Source organism: Telopea speciosissima, chromosome 1, assembly GCF_018873765.1.
Source record: "Telopea speciosissima isolate NSW1024214 ecotype Mountain lineage chromosome 1, Tspe_v1, whole genome shotgun sequence".
In the NCBI taxonomy this organism is placed as follows: domain Eukaryota; kingdom Viridiplantae; phylum Streptophyta; class Magnoliopsida; order Proteales; family Proteaceae; genus Telopea; species Telopea speciosissima.
In genome coordinates, this window is record NC_057916.1 from 9,251,375 (window position 1) to 9,268,829 (window position 17,455).

The 17,455-nt window shown below is 37.1% G+C and overlaps 1 protein-coding gene across 4 annotated transcripts in view; it reads left to right on the plus strand.

Moving 5' to 3' along the window:
• The first annotated feature begins 4,242 nt into the window (after positions 1-4,242).
• Positions 4,243-17,455, plus strand: part of LOC122662291 (pre-mRNA-processing protein 40A-like) — a 48,193-nt gene continuing 34,980 nt past the window's right edge. Inside the window, exons 1-17 of one of the 4 annotated variants that reach the window (XM_043857883.1) lie at positions 4,243-4,310; positions 4,465-4,524; positions 4,626-4,697; positions 4,817-5,167; positions 5,253-5,456; positions 5,613-5,689; positions 5,882-5,951; positions 10,960-11,012; positions 11,431-11,488; positions 11,589-11,959; positions 12,045-12,114; positions 12,225-12,323; positions 12,396-12,464; positions 12,548-12,625; positions 12,743-12,829; positions 12,921-12,955; positions 13,094-13,199. In XM_043857883.1, the coding sequence (XP_043713818.1) occupies positions 4,492-4,524; positions 4,626-4,697; positions 4,817-5,167; positions 5,253-5,456; positions 5,613-5,689; positions 5,882-5,951; positions 10,960-11,012; positions 11,431-11,488; positions 11,589-11,959; positions 12,045-12,114; positions 12,225-12,323; positions 12,396-12,464; positions 12,548-12,625; positions 12,743-12,829; positions 12,921-12,955; positions 13,094-13,199 (1,833 nt within the window). In that variant the 5' untranslated portion in view covers positions 4,243-4,310; positions 4,465-4,491. Of the gene's footprint in view, positions 4,311-4,464; positions 4,525-4,625; positions 4,698-4,816; positions 5,168-5,252; positions 5,457-5,612; positions 5,690-5,881; positions 5,952-10,959; positions 11,013-11,430; positions 11,489-11,588; positions 11,960-12,044; positions 12,115-12,224; positions 12,324-12,395; positions 12,465-12,547; positions 12,626-12,742; positions 12,830-12,920; positions 12,956-13,093; positions 13,200-17,455 lie in introns of those variants that run through there. The other 3 variants (XM_043857905.1, XM_043857889.1, XM_043857895.1) reach the window with 3 other exon arrangements.

Here is a 17,455-nt window from a genome sequence, read left to right on the forward strand (position 1 = left end):
TTTGGTAAATCTTTTTAACATTGTAACCATTGATTGTAAAACATAATTTACATCTACTAGTTTTGTAAATTAATTTTTTTTCTATCTAGTAGATCTTGGCAATTTCCCCTTTATCTTTTTGTTTTCTTACAAAGCAACATGAGTTGTCAAGTTTATATACTACGATACTAAACAAGAAAGGGAAATGTTTTAAAAAAAGATAGGGGAATAGAAAGGGAGCTCGTGATATGTTATAGTTTCAGAATACTCTGAATCAAGGTGACATTAATGACAATGTCACCTTCTTGATCTGGGCTCAATTGGACCAGTCAGGAGTTAAATTTCTCTTGGGACCTACTGATAAAAAAAAATAGTAGTAGGATGTTACATAAATTTTTCGTGATTCTGATGGTTGTGTTTTTCCATGTATGCTGAATTGGTTTTAGAATCAACTAGAATCATTCTTTCTTTATTCTATATGTGTTTCGTGGACTGAATTTTGTGTATAATGTGCAGCATATCTATTGGTTCTCTTGCAAACCCTTATCTGTGAGATTTTAGGGATCACTCGTTCAGAGATCAATAATTTAGGTTGTGTTTGGTATGCATTATGCATTTTAGGTCGATTTCGTATTCTTGGACGATAAAAACAACTATTTTTATTATCTGAGAATACGAAATCAACATAGAATGCATTCCAATAATGCATACCAAACACTGCCTAATTAGTATCTAAACCTGTTAGAACAACTCTGTCAGCTTCTAGATGATTTAAAGATGTGGAATTGCTGAAATTATTGAAATTATGAGCATGGTCTCTGATGGTAGTTCAATGCTTTTTATTCCAATACAACAAGATATTACCATTGGAGATTCATTTCTTTTTATATTTATGACAAATGCTATAATTTTGTCTCTAGAAATTCAGACAAGGATGAGTTGATTCCAAAGGTATTAATTCAAGAGAATACTTTGGTTCTTCGTCTTCTTCTTCCTCTTTAAACATTTTATGTATTTATTTTCGACATACCTGATTATTCCTGGCAGTGAAGTGCTCCTACTTGTAGAAAATCATTGTAGAGATTTTAACACACGTATCAGCTTTGGGCACGTCAATAATTAGATGAACCAATAGTAATGCCTAAGAACTTTTGGCTATTGATTTACCCCTCTCTCTCTCCCAATGCTAATGGATGCACTTTTTAACTTTGCTACTTAAATACGAAAAAAATTAAAAACTAAACACCAAGTAAGCCTCATCTATTTCATCCTATCATGTATAAAGCTCATTAAAAGTTAAAACTTATGATAACCTTGAGAAAATAAATAAACATATTAGATTAACTACGACTGTGACATTTATAAAACCTCACATACAGTATTAACATCATCGTTGATTGTCTTGATCATGCAATATTTTAACGAGTGTATACTATAAGGCCTCCCCCCTCTCTCTCCCAATATCTATCCCAAACTTATATTTAGGTAGCTCTTGCATATCATTTGATAATTTATTGTAAATTATTGAATTAAACCCAATCATAATTTTTTTGAAAAGATAAGTTTTAAATGTAGATATTTATTTTTATAATTTTTTTTTATAATTCACTGAGAGAGAATGCACTTATAAGTTATGGGTGAAAGTATAAATTTGGTTCAATCCAACTTGCTTATAAGAAATATTAATAAGGTGGTGAGCTACTTTGTGATTATTTTGTTGAGATAATGCATCACAAATGATTTCTTTATCCAGATGGCATGGGTTAATTGTAATTTTTACTGGTGCTTTAATTAAAATTAAAATACGAAGATATTTTCATCTATAAAATCAGTTGAGCTCACTAAGCCTTATCTTTCCTGAATGACCCTTATCTCACCTAAATAAGGGATTATTATCTTGTCCAATTCCTAAAGTGTGGCAGTGCTAGGTGGAGATGTCAACACCTAGCAGCTGTTGCATCTAAACGGTCCGATCTCATTGATATGGACCATTGGATGCAACAATTGCTAGGTGTTGATATCTCCACCTAGCACTGCCGCACTACGACACTTTAAGGAATTGGAGAGGATAATTTTCCCCTAAATAAGACAAGTTCTCAATTGGAACTGTCGGGGGTTAGGAAGTTCCTTGACGGTTGATGCCCCATCATTTGTTTGAGCTAGTTAATTATTCATTAGAGGAAGCAGGGGATGTCTAAGGTCCAAAAGTTGCAATTTTTTTTTGGTCATGCTAGGTCATTTGATTGGAAAATGTTTGCACCCCTGTTTTTTATTTTCTTATTTTGCGGTGTTTCGAAGTTGTGTAATATGAATCATTACTGAGTAGAGTATTTTTTTCTTAGCAAATAAATATAGTATAGTATATTCTCAATTTTAGTTCTCATTTTCTCTTTTTTGTATTTATTTATGGCAAAGGGTTTTATGCATCATGCATGACTGTATACATACACGGCCTTGCCTTCAATCATTGGATGGGGGAGAGAGTGAGATGTGTTACTATACTTCTACACCCACTCCTACCCAATGGTTGAAAGATATGATCGTATATGTACTTGATCAGGCATAAAAATTGAGTCATTTACTTATTTATTTAAAGGAATAATGCTTCATGTTACTTCGTAACCCGCTCTTCTTAATAGATTATATTTTCTACCCAAATAAAAAAAGTTGCACTAAATCTTGCATTTTAATATCATGAATGTTTACTTCTTAGAGAAAAGTTTCCTATATGGGAGTGTACCACCCACACACAGATGTAATGGGGGCAAAATGACCGCCCCACCCCCAATGAAAGGTATAAATCCCACCCCCCACGATGCGTCCATGTGCGTTCTCATTGGCCCCATGTGCACAGGGGCCACGCTCCTCCACAAAGAACTCTTGTCATTACTTCTTTTATTTTTCTTTTTGCATTGTTTTACTACCATTCAAGTCACAATCTATTTTGACATGCCTAGGGTACACATTCTTGCCCAAAAGCTCTCCTACTCCTCTCTGTCACCTCCTTCACTGTCTAGGCCCACACGCATAAAACACTCCTCCTTGCTCCTTGTTGGTCTAACCTTTGCCATGTCAAGTTCAACTGGCGCCCTATTAGGCACACTTTGTAGGAGGCTGGCTTAGTGGATGTCTGCCCTTTTGCTCGTGATCTCCTTTTTCCTCCTTTTGACCAGAAGATTAATGGCATTGCATATAAAACTATAAAAAGTTTCCATTTACCCATTGAGGATGGTTCACCCAGATGTCATATTTGGAAATTCAAATCAATATTAAGACACATTTGTTTTATGAAATATTATCGTACCTCATTAAAAAGGGCAAGCAAAATATTACCCAAATGTGAAAAAAATGTAATTTCCCCACCATATTTTGTTTTATGAGTTCTATAATTCATCTATGTCTAATATGTGGGATTAAGGATTTAAATCGAGCTATCAATAACAGTATCAGTGTTGCCTGTATCATGAGCCAAATTTAATGATTTTACCTTCAATTTTGATTAAAAATGGATTTATCATTAATAAGAACTGTTCCACCGAGAGAGGATCAAACAGATTTGGTATCAGACATGATTAATATGGAGATATAAATCATTCGATCTGCCTAAACTGATACCAATAATTAATGGTAGGGAAAAAGATCTCTATTCGGTGGTGTTTCCTATGCCCTTTCATAGGAATTTTTATCTATTGATGTAATTGGAGCGTTGTTGTGCGCATCATGCGGCATAGTAGGGCCCATGTGTGCACAGCGGGCCCCATTGTGCACACATGGCTGCTGTTGCGCCGCACGATGTGCACAACAGCGAATAAAGGTCCCTTTCATAGGGCACCATGAGATGATGCCTTTACGCCTTAGGTAGATACCCAGCAGGCGTGCTCCCCTATTAGCCCAGACGCTTTTGGATCCCATTCCTTTACTTTCTCACCCCACCCTCCCCTCATTATTTAGGATCCAGATCCTCTGTTGCCGAGATGCCCGGTAGGACCGTGCTACTCAGACATGGTGCTGTGCGCAAAGATCACTTTATGCCCACTCGGGCAAGATGTTTGGGCAGGGGTAAGGCGGACATTGTGCACAACACCGTGTTTGGGCATCACGGTCCTGCCAGGTAGCTCGCCAGTAGAGGATCCAAATTGCATTATTTAACCCTCCGGGCCTACTTAAGAGAATCCACGTGCAAAACCGGAGCGGCCCGCATATATATAATTACTGAGAACTCATGCTTGTTTTTCAGATTTTTATAAGTGCATCTAAGAATTAGCTCTAGGGTTCGTCGACGGAGAGCGAGCTCTATCAGACCAGAGGGAAGAAAATCGGTCTCTAGAAAGGTATCATAGTTCAAATTACTGGACATAGAGATCATCTTCTACACATATTATTGTTTTTTTATGGATATCTACACCTATTATTGGTGCTAATTATTGTACTCTCTGAAAAAATTCGTTAATTATTAGGAAACCCTTCTGCAAAGTGTGTTTGCAGAGTGGAGACTTGCAGTCCTCGGTGGTAATGGCGAATAATCTTCAATCTTCTGCCACACCGGTAGGAAAGAATATTTCCCTCTTTTTTTATGTGAACCCTTATTCGTTGTTTAGATGTTCTGAAAACCCTTTTACAATAATTTTCATTGTTATCGTGGAAAGCCACTTCGGCCACCGCCCCTTGTTGGATCCGCTGGCATTGCTCAAAATTTTGCTCCACCCATGTCTATGCAAGTAATTGCTTCTTCTCTTCATGATTTTGTAGTTATTTTTTTCTCCATCTCCTTTTTTTTTTTTTTTTTTTAGCGAAGTTGACAATGCTGTAGTTTCACTAAATTCAATATTTGTTGCAGTTCCGTCCTATGATGTCAGTGCAGCAGCAAGGGCAGCCGTATATGCAGGCGGGTTCGCAACAGTTTCGGCCCGTTGGGCAAGGTATTCCTGCTTCGAATGTTGGAATGCCACCTTCTGCTCAAGGTCAGCAGCTTCAGTATTCTCAACCAACTCAGCAGTTGCCTCCAAGGCCTGGGCAGCCTGCTCACGGTATGCCTCCTTCATCTCAGTCGATTCCGATGCCCTATGCGCAGTCAAACATGCCTTCCTTTTCATCTGGGCCACCACAGCCTCAGCAAAACGTGCAGCCTATGGCTAATCCTATGGGCGTAGCTGGAAGCATGGGAATGCCCCTTATGTCATCGTATACTGTAAGATTTTCACTAATTTTGACGTGTCTGCTTTGTGTTCCGGAAGTCTTCAGTCATTAACGTTTTATAATTGGCTTACATGCAGTATACTCAATCCTATGGCCAGCCACAAAGCAATGTTAATCACTCGAACCAGTACCAGCCAATTTCTCAGATGCATGCACCTAACATGCCAACTAATGCTGGGGGACAATCTTGGATGTCTTCTGCAAGCCAGAGTGTGCCCCTTGCTACACCGATCCAGCAAGCTACTCAACAACAGCCTTTGGCAACGGCTGCGTCTGTTCCGGTATGACATTTTGGCATTAAAATGTCCTTTGTTATTTACTAATGTGGCTATTATTTTATGTTAAGTGTTTTCTTACCGTCATTGTTTGTATTTCTTTGAAACTTGAATGCTTATGTAAATGAAAGGCACACATTCATATTCGTCTTGGATTTTCAGGTTACAAATCCTCAATCTAACTCCAGTCAACAGTCTTCATCAGATTGGCAAGAACATACATCTGCTGATGGGAGAAGGTATGTCACTGTGATAGATGTAGTTTATAGTGTTGACTCTCTATTGTATTTGGTCAATCATTTCGGAAATGGCAATGCATATGCACTATGTTACTTTTGGGTGACCTTGACCTATTATTCCTATCAAATCCTTCCAGTTTTCTCTCTTGGGTTTATTATTCTGAAAGTTCTTTTGTCTCTAAAAATTATCAGATATTATTACAACAAGAAGACAAGACAGTCTAGTTGGGAGAAACCTTTAGAATTAATGACACCTGTTGAGGTGAGTCATATTTCTTTGAAATCGCTCTTTATATGACTTAACAAATTCATATGTTATGGTTTGTCAATCACAACATGGAAATGTTTTGCAATCTGTATACATGCCTTCCCTTTTGTGGTAATTGACAATTGTACTGCTTAAATTGATCAAAATTGTTTTATTGGGGATTCTCTGTTTCTTTGCATGTTCTCCCACTGGTATAGATGTCATGGCAAGTCAGGAGAAATAAACGACTGCTCTATATGCTCAATTTTGAAGGCGGGGTTGCACTTTCTCAAGGCAGGCAATCGTTGCTATTTTTTACCTTTTAATTCATCATGTAGGGGCATTTTTCCTGTTATTTGGTGGTTGGATAAGATATATCATGCCCACAGATTAGTAATGATAGCTGCTGTTCTATTCACAACTTTAGAGTTACTGTCACGATGTTTAGCTGTGTTCTTTTTCTTTGAAACCTTCACTCTTTTGAGACAACAAATAGTTGATGGAAATTGTTCTTAAGGAAGAAATAGACAAAATGCTTTTGGGATAGGTGGAACACTTTATATTTGTACTCTCCACCATTTTTTTATGCATCATATATTGCATTTAACTTTGGTTGGTCTTGGTTGATTTGTAGGTAGTATCAATGCTCTTACATTTTTTGAATTAGCATAGAGTTATTATGTCATGTAAATTCAGATCTAAAGTTATAGAGTGATGCTTATTAATTGCCTCATGTGATGAAAACTACACTCTATAATGTTATTCTGTATATCTTAAAATTTAAAAATTTTTTCTTTTTAATTGACAGCTACATGTATTACTGTGGCACGTGAGCAAGTATTTTGTCTGGCTTATCAGTTAGCCTTAAGTTTGTTAAATTTCACATTTGAGATGCATTAGTATTTTTATGCTTCTTATCTTCGCATGCTTTGGTATATGATCTACTTAACTTCTATAGCTTTTCAAAGGATTCTGACAGGTGCATGTTGTGCTACTCAATTGAGAGGTATGAAGTGCTATGGTTCTGTGCTGCTTGCCATACCTACTGTAACTTTTTCTTCTTAAATCAGTTGTGATATTGATGCGTCTTACTATCATGGACCCTTGGGTGTTTCTTCTGTAAAAAAGAATCTTTTGGTGGATATGCGTCTACTCTCTAGAGTTTATTGCTCTTTTGAGCTCCCTATTTAGCTGCTTGTACTTAGATGTTCACTAATTGCCTAATTTTTATTTGATGCTTTTTACGGTTGGTTCTGCCATCCATGTTCCACTATTTGGAGTTAAAGAAACCAGTGATTCAGTCACATTTCTGTATTGTTGCAGGGAGAATTTCATTTTCCTCCCTTACTATCTTATATAGTAAACAGAAGTGGAATACTGGAATCTGGAGTCAATTTAAAAATTTCAGTAGTTCTATTGTTATCTTTACTGTTTTCATGTAGCTGTTTTGGGTTAGCCTTTATGGGTTCTTTCCCTCACATAGGGCTTTACTGCTATGAGAAATACTAAGTACTTTTTCTTTTACATAAAAAAAGTGCTATTTGTCCTGGAAAAAATTTATAATTACAATATGTAGATCATTAGCTGCTTTGTTTCCTTTGAAATATTTTTGGTTGTCAAATTTGGCCTTCACTGTCTAAAAGAGAAAACTTATTAAGGGTTATTAACATTAAATTAGCCTTATGATATTTCAATGTATTTTGTGATGATTGACTTCTACCTCTCTAAACCTACTATGATGATTACTGTGCTGTACCATGGGGCATGAAAGATGGTTGCATTACGCCATTACCAACATATGCCACTGGTGAAGTATTTCTGTGATTCCAAACTGTTTTAGTTTGATTACTTTCACTTATTTTAGGGTTAATGGGCCATTTTCATCTCAGTATTCTTTTTAGGGTTGCATTGTGCATCAATCTCTAGATCTTCTGTTAGAAGATTAAATTCAAATTCAGAAGTTTCTATTAACTAATTTTTAGTGCTCGAGTAGTTTAGCCGTCGAAGGAGCTAAAAGAACTAGGGGCAGGCCGAAAATGACCATAGGAGAGGTTGTGAGGAATGACATGCGTAGTCTGGGTCTTGTACCAAGTATGACCTCGGATAGAACATTTTGGATGGTAAAGATCGATGTTGCTGACCTTGTATAGCTGAGTTTCCCTTGACTTCCTGGGCTGGGCCTATTTCCTCTTACTTTCAGTTCTCTTTTCACACTTCTCATCTCTTGTGTCCTCATTTCTTTTCTCTTATTTTGTTTTACAAGGATCCATGTAGCCGACCCCATTTACATGGGATAAGGCTTAGATTGTTGTTGTTGAGTAGTTTACCCATCCTGAAATGTCATCTGTCAATCCTCAATGGATACCTATTCTCTCTCATGTTTCCCAGCAGAAGAGTTTTCAAATTCTTGGAACTTGTGAATTGCATTTTGTGGTTTTTGGTCAGACAAAGTTCTTCATATCTCTATTTTGAATGGTTGGTGTTTACTTTTGTTAATGAAGTGCAACCTCCTGAGCATTTGATGTCATTTTGCCTTGATCTGTTTGGTGTTCCTTTTTATGCTTGTTAGCTTTTTCCCATTGTATTTGTTCAATTGTTCATGCTTAATTTCAATTTTTTCCACTTGATTACTCTCTTACTTTGTTTGTTCATCATAGAATTTTGAGGTTGAAGATTTGCTTATGTGAGGAGAAAAATTCAATTAATTACTCAAATTGCTAGCTATCAGTAGGACGGTAATGCTGTTGGTCATTTTCGTATAGATCAAACTTTACCATCATCTTTAGTATATATGGATGTGCAGAGTCTTTTCCACCTTAATCGAGATATCAGTTATTGAATTTAATCCATATCGAAATGTCTTTCCACCTCGCTTCTGCCTGACTAGTTTGGAAGAAGATTTCTGATGAAGTGTTGTCTGCTGTATTAATTTGATAATTTTGTTTGGAGTACTGATCAGAAAGTTACAAATCTAGTTTGGTGAGTTAGGGATGGATCTTGTACTGGGTGGATTTTCTTCTTTCTGTATAATAATGTGGCATTTCTTTTTGTATACCTCAGCCTTCTGTTAAGTATTCAATTATAAATACTCGTTGAAGCTTATTTCTGCTATTCAATATACTTTTATCTTCCTTTTTGAAGCTATCATTTTTGCATTTTATCCTTTGTGTTGGTTCATGTTTATAGTTTATTGGGGACTTTGAGGAAGACTTAGTTTTTAATTTTGATCAATTTATGTTCACCGCAATAAAAGTAGCTCTCGATAACCTTATAATAAGGCATCTGGTTATATCTCATTTATTGTGTAATTGCTTGGCAACTTTTCATCTTTGATAAGTGTCTATTAAATATTCATAGTTATTACTATACCTTGTCATTATAGTCTATTGAATGTTCTTCTTCATTACTGTACCTCGTCATTGTCTTATGACTTTTGGTTTGCTATTTTGTGGATATAGAAATAAGGAATTTTTAACTTGTTATTTTGAGCAATTAAGTTATACTGAAATTTGTTGTTTGGAAACATGCCAAAAGGAGAGCTTTTTGACCATTTGAAATGGAATGCTGTCATATGCTCCTCCCCCCTCTATGGAAGAGCTTTTAAAAAGCTTCCCATGGCTTGCTTTAGAAAAGGAGAAATTTAGCCTATTTCTTAACAAAATAAGCATTTGTTTGAGTTCACCAAACAACTTAAATAGGCTGTTTCCTCTTCTTTTCAGCTATAAGCATAATAAGCACTTATTTTAAGCTTAGGCAAACAACCACTTAAGCTGCCAATTCTTTTCTTAATTTCCCCCCTTCTTCAAGTGGTCTACAAGGGGAAGAGATGTTTGAAGTTAATGTCTGTAACACCAACACTCACAATTCACAAATGCTGCGTAATTCTTTATCGTGTATTTATGTGGAGCTTGTGAAAGGACAACTTTTTGTTTCTCTGATTAGAGATACCAGTACACCATCTTTTTTTGTTTGGGGGGGGGGGAGAGTTGATGATAGAAGACATCTTCCTTATTATGCCATAGTATCTGCTACACTTGCAGTTGGGTGAATGGATGAGCAGTAGTTGCTCAAAATAGTTGTTGAGAATTGATCAAACTGTTAGGATAGTATATACATGGAGGCTTTTCCTGGTAAGCATCTTAATCTTTAGGGATGTCCAATAAAGGAAAGGAAAAAAAAGTTATTTGCTGACCTTAGAATAAGATTGAATGAGCTGTTTGGACGGGTGCGCTGTTTGAGCTCTTGGTGTTTGATGTTATTGTGCATCTTCAATTCTTCAGTTTGGAATTATTTTGGAAAGTGACCTAGCCTAGCAAGAAATCTTCTGGCTCAAAAAACTGAATCGTTATTGTGCTTGCCCTGCCCACGTTGCATATTTGAACTGACCACACAAACATCTTAGTTTGTTCGCATCAGCTCCAGGATGCAAGTGATCAGCAGTTCCTAATATGTGTACTTCAGGCCCTGTGAACAAATACATTTACCATTTTTTTGGAAAGCACCCCTGTTGTCTTTTCAGGCAATTCTTTGCTCTAAGTTATCACTAATCCTGATGTCATTTCTAGTTTAGTTTTCTTTTTGAATAGTTATGGATATCCTTCTTGTTCACTTTGCCAGTTGTACCTGCTGTTGATCAGCATATGGTATGCATGTTGCAATAACACTTCCCCTTTTCTATTCTTTGCTCTAATTGTTACTATACATATTTTCGTATATTATTCTGTAAACTTATTTAGTAGTCAGCTTCCATGAATCTTTCTGGTTCAGAATACATCTTGCATAGTGCACGGTGTTATCATCTCTGCATTTTCGCCCCTTTCCCCAAATCTTCCTTTTCTGTCTTGTTTCATTTATGTTTCCCTAGTTAAATTGCTAGAATTTGTGAATTGTGATAATCAGTTTTTTAAGACTTGGTGCATGCTTTTGTTACAGATTGTCATATGATGATTGCCAGATCTCTCGTTTTCCAAATTCTTTAATAGTATTTCAGTCTTGGCTTACTCATTTTCTGTCACTGTTACAGAGGGCGGATGCATCCACTGTTTGGAAGGAATTTACAACTCAAGACGGCAGGAAGTAAGTGGTTGATTCCATGATGGCTCCATCTGGTTTGGTTAATAAATGATGAAAAGTAATGTAGAAGTTTTTAAGAGAAGACCAATGACCAATAGCATAACTGAAGTCTGAAAATTGCTATAGCTTAGATAGTAGTTGAAAAGTGAACTAAATAAAATTTATTATCATATTCAGTAAATTTTGAGTTATTACATAGTTAGTGCTGGTAATGACTAGGAAAGTTTCCATTTTACTTTTGTTTCTTACTTTAAATTACTATTCAACATTTCACATTGAACCAAATGGAACATACAATTTTTCTTTGAACATGTCACTGGAAAAATTTTATTTTTTGCTTATGAAAGAAAAATAGAAAAATATGGTTGGGGCTCTTTTGAGTTTAATATAGTCTTGATGCCGATACTGTGAAATTTTGCAGGTATTACTACAACAAGCTCACTAAGCAATCAAAATGGACAATCCCTGATGAACTGAGGGTATCTAATTATTACTTGTTGATATCAGTAGATCCTATCTTTACTCAACCAATACTCTTGTCTTAATTTGTATGACGGTTTTGCATGTATTTGCCTCCAGTTGGCTCGTGAACAGGCTGAAAAGGCTGGTAGTCAGGGTCTACAGTCAGACGCTACTGTGACTTCTAACTCTTCGTCTGCTGTTGCTGTCACTTTGGCTGATACACCTGCTGTGGGGATTTCAATTAGCTCTTCCTCAACTGTTGCAGTTTCAGGGGTGGCATCAAGTCTGGTTCCAGTGACACCTGTTGTTGCTATAAGCCCACTCGCTGTTGTGACTTCTGGATTGCCTGCTATTGCTGCTATACCTTCTTCTGTTGCATCAAATGCAGTTGGAGTTCCTTCTCCTGTGGCAGCTCTTACTCCCTTACAATCTACTGTTTCAGGGGGTGCTGTGGTTCCCGTTGCTTTGGACAATGCCACTACTACAACGTATGTTCCTGTGTCTTCAAGCTATCTGTGTGTTTGTTTGCAAATTTGTAATATTTGTTTCACCTTTATATGTTAATGCTTGCAGGACCAAATTTGAGAATGTATCTCAAGGTGTTGCAACTTCCATTGATGGGGCTTCTGTTCAGGATTTGGAGGTATAGTTAGTTATTTTCTGAATAATTAAAACTATCCTATATGCCATCATTGTTGCTTCTTTGGTATGCATTTTTGTGAGAGAGATATTGATATGACCTAAACTGTGCAGGAAGCCAAAAAGGGCATGGCGGTTGCTGGCAAGATCAATGTTGCTCCACTGGAGGAGAAAACTGTTGATGATGAAACGTTGGTTTATGCTAATAAGCAGGTACGGATCTAGAATCTACCTTTCATGTCAATTTATTTATGTCTGTAGTTTCTTACATTTCATAACTTCCAGGAGGCAAAAAATGCTTTTAAAGCACTCTTGGAATCTGCAAATGTTGAGTATGACTGGACTTGGGAACAGGTAATCTGAACCGTTTTACCTTAGTAATCAGCATGCTTGCTAATTTTCAAGTGCTTGTCATTGATATGAAATGTCCTCCTCAGGCTATGAGAGTGATAATTAATGACAAAAGATATGGTGCTCTGAAATCTCTTGGAGAGCGAAAGCAAGCTTTTAATGAGGTAACGATATCAAGTGTTGCGTTATCTTAAATTCACATGCTTTGATAGGGTTTGACATGGTAAGTCTATTCTACTTGTGTTTCTTGAATAAATTTCTATTTTTGTTTTATGTTCCAGTACCTGGGCCAAAGGAAAAAGCAGGGGGCTGAGGAGAGGCGCATTAGACAGAAGAGAGCAAGGGAGGAATTCACAAAAATGTTAGAAGTAAGTTCCATACGCTTCTAGCTCTAGGGAACTCTTACTGTTTGATACCTGGACCTGTAATGATTGTTATATTTCTTGAATTGCTTTCCAGGAATCAAAAGAGCTCACATCATCTACAAGATGGAGGTCTATATCTTTCCAATGCCATGTGAAAATCTTTTTTTTTTTAATATGTTGGTAATTGGTTACAAGTCTGGATAACATGTCAAGGTAGATCTAACTGTTACTTGGATGTTTTACTCAATGTTTTGGGCTACACTTCAGCAAAGCTATAAGCATGTTTGAGGATGATGAAAGGTTCAAGGCTGTGGAGCGAGCCAGGGACCGTGAGGATCTTTTTGAAAACTATTTGGTGGAACTGCAGAAAAAGGTGAAGGGTCTGCTAGTTTATTGGTTGGGCCGTATTGGTGTATGTTTTCATATTTCTGCTGGCTTTAAATGGTTAAATTGTTGGAAATATACAGCTATTTACAGAGGAGACCTAACAGCATTATAAAATATCCAGCTTTATAATTCAGGAATCATATTTGCTGTCAAATTTGTTCCATTATGTGAATGCAGTTAAATTTTTAATACATAGTTGTTAAGGTGTCGCCTAGTCAACTGGGTGCCTTCTCTGAAAGGGCGCCTTGTTGGTGTCGTCTTGATTTTTTCCCCTGCTCCAACGCCTAGGGTTGCCTAGATGTCATGACTGCTATGCTTTAATATGCTTCAGAATTTAAGATTACAGTTTAGAGCTCACAGACAAATCTTTAGTATGCTTCAGAATATTAGGTAAAAGTTATGAAAGACAACTCGTTAAGTTCATCCACCCTCAAGGATGAAAAAGGGTAATTGGGTGCCATTATTGTAATGAGCTGGGTTAATTTAATCTTTATGTATTTTTAACAGTTTATCTGCATTGCAGACAAAATGGGGCCGGCTACAGGAATCCTGTTTGCTCATCAACTCTGCCTAATATACCTTTGCATTTGAAAAAAATTGACTAAAGGAACTATTTTTGAATTGTTTGTCATTGAGGTTTTTTAAATCACCAATGATGAAACAATGAGTATAGGTGTTTCTCTTAATGTATAAATATTCATGTATAATTCCCCCCCCCCTGATCTAATGCCAAGCCCTGCAGTAATAACAAGTAACACAGTTTTATTATTTCACTATGGTATGATGTGATTTCATTCCCAAAAAATCATCCTTGACTAACCAAGCTGTTTAATAAGATTATGGGCACAATGAAAATGCTAGTTGAATGGAGGAGAAGCATTGTGGTTCCGATTTAAAAAATATAGACAGTTTTATTATTTCACTATGATATGATGTGATTTCATTCCCGTGAAATCATCCTTGACTAAGCAAGCTGTTTAATAAGATTTGAGCACAAGGAAAATGCCAGATGAGTGGAGGAAAAAGTATTGTGGTTCTGACTTGCAAAATAAAGGTGATATTCAGAGTTGCAATAACTATAGAGGCATAAAACTAATGAGTCATATTATGAAATTATGGGAGAGGGTTATTGAAACCCACCTGAGACAAGAAACTACTATTATGGAGAACGAATTTGGTTTTATGCCAGTAAGATCCACGACAGAAGCAATTTACTTAAGAGACTCATGGATAATAACTTAGAAAAAGCTTATGATAGTCTCCTTAGAGAGTTAATCTAGCAAGTACTAGAGAAGAAGTGTTTCAAATAATATGTGGACATAATTAAAGATATGTATGATGATGTGGTGACTAGTGTAAGAGTTGTGGGTGGTCAAGGTTGTGAATTCCCAACTACAATTGGGTACATCAAGAATTAGCTTTAAACCCCTATTTGTTTGCATTTAACATGGATGATTAACCTGAGACATTCAAGATGAAGTCTTGGTGTATGCTTTTTGCTAATGATATTTTGTTCTGGTGGATGAGACAAAAGCATGGACTAACGCCAAGTACCAAGTTGGAGTTATGGAGATCAACCTTGGAATCAAAAGATTTTAAGATAAGTAGAACGAAGATGGAGTATATGGTGTTTCACTTTAGTTACAGTAAGACAGATAATGAGGTAGTGAAAATTGATGAGAGAGAGATTCTGTAAATAGATTATTTTAGGTTTCTAGGCTCAATCATAAATAAAGAAGGTGATATAAGGATGATGTTTCACAGAGAATTAAAATAGGATGGATGAAATGGAGGGGTGCGTCCGGAGTGGTGTGCGATCGATGTATTTCCTTTAAAACTTAAAAGGAAAATTTTGTAGGCCAATCATATGACTGTTATGATATATGGTGTGAAATGTTGGGCTGTTAAGAAGCATCATGTAGATAAACTAAGTGTAGTGGAGATGAGTATGTTGAGATGGATGAGTGGCAAAACTGAGAAAGATACAGTAAAGAATGATTATATTAGAGCTGATTTGGGAGTAACTTCGATACATGATAAGCTACGAGAAAGTCATTTGAGGTGGCCAAAGTTGTCATGGTGTCGCCATGGCGTCCTGGCGCTGGAGAAAACCACATATCGAGCTCCACCATGGTTAATCTATAAATATCGACCGATATGGCCTCCATGGCGTCGCTATGGCGCCGCCATGGACGCCATACCACGATATATGGGCATATCGGTCGATATTTGTACATTTGAATGTATAAAAGTTGGGCTTAAATTTTTTTTTTTTAAAAACCATTTAATAGCTTAGATGCTTTTTCGTTAATGTGTATTGGAGGTGTAGCAATACACATTAACATAAAAATTAAAAACATTAAACGTATACCCTAATTTGGGGGAAAAAGAAATCACAAAAGCCAAAAGAAAGTTCGAGAGTCGAGAGTCGAGATTTGAGACAGAGGAACAGTTTGTGAGACAGAGGATTGTGACTCCGGCAAGCGGCAACTTTGGCTTTAGTTCCTGGCTTCCTGCAACTCTCGGCAGAGAGAGTTGTTCACTCCTTCAAAGTTCGAACCCCTTCGGCAACCTCCAGGACTCCAGGCAAGTAATTTTTTATTTTTTTTTAATTTGGTTCTTCTTCCTCCTCCCAGTCCTCCGGCAACTCGATCTTTCAGTTCAGTTCTTCAGTTCTTCTCCTCCTAGGCAGTCCTCTTCTTCAATTCTTCTCCTCCCAGCCTCCGGTAATGATTACAGCCAGTACTAGTAGTATCGTTTTTTTTTTTTTAATTTTTTTATTCTTGCCTTGCACAGCCACACATACATAGTTACACACACAGAGACAGGGAGAGAGTCGAGAGACAGAGGGGGGGGGATTTATTTCAGTTAGTAGTCCTCTTGGTTTTTTTTTTTCTTCTTCGCAACTGCTTGTACAGTCACAGAGACAGGAAGATAGTCGAGAGACAGAGGGGGGGGGGAGGGATTTATTCCAGTTACAGCCATAGTCCTCTCGGTTTTTTTTTTTCTTTTTTCTTCTTGCCTTGCAGTTGCAGGCTTGCACAGTCACAGAGAAGGTGTTTTTTTTTAATTTTTTCTTCTTCTTACCTTGCACACGGCCCGCACATACACACACAGAGACAAGGAGAGAGTTGAGAGACGGGGGGGGGGGGGAGGGATTTATTATAGCTAGACAGCCAGTAGTCCATCACTGATCACTCACAGTCTCACACACACACAAGAACACAACAGAAGCAAGCACATATTCAACTCCATAATTTCAGTTTTTTTCCCCCTTCCGCTTAATGTTAATCTGCTAAAAATCAGTCCTTTGATTTTGTGTTTTCCATCCTAGCATAGGACTTATCTCAATTCTCAACAGCTGCATTGATCAGTTTATGTGGGGTTAAAATAATTAGTTGGTATTTTTCTAGTAGTACACTTTCATGTTGATTTTTGATGTTATAGGATATATATTATAGCATACTAAATGAAATTAAAAATTGAGAAAATAAAAAATAAAACATGGTCGACATGATTGCCATGGCAACACCATGGCGGGCGACATGTCGATATATCGACGTGACACCCCTCCACCGACTTGGATCGCCGTGACCACTATGGAGGTGGCATGATAATGTAGCTCTAAATAGGAGAAGGATCCTATTAGAGGCCAAGCAACAGGATCTAATAAGGCTGCTGGTTTGGCTGGGCAGAATTAGGGTTTTTAGGTTAAATCCTAGGGTTAGGTATGGGGGAATGGGATAATGTATATCTGTTTTTAATAGGCAGGCTGTGGGAAAGCTATTAAAACAGATGTGACACAGATTTAAACCAAAATTCAGATTCCAGAATTTTAGGGTTAGGGTTTGGGTTTTAGGTTTTAGAATCTAGGTTGAAAACTAGGGTTTAGGATGGGATTTTGGGGCTAGGGTTAGGGTCGAATTTTCCAGGTAGGGAGGGAAGGGTTCAATCCAAGTATGAGAGGTTTTTGATGGTTGGAAGTACTGATTCTGGAATTTTAGGGTTTTTGGGGTTTAATGGAGTTGGGGGATTTTAGGGTTTGAGAGACAAATAAGGCAGCAGCTTGGGGTCGAGTCTAGGTAGTGGTATGAAGGGGCTGTGGTCCGAATCTGATTGAATTCTGATAATGGATGAAGGTTTAATGTAACCTAGATGTTCTAGGGTTTAAAGGAATCGATGGGATAATGGAGGCTTAGGGTTTTGATGGGATTCAAATAAAATAAAAAAAGGAATGATTGG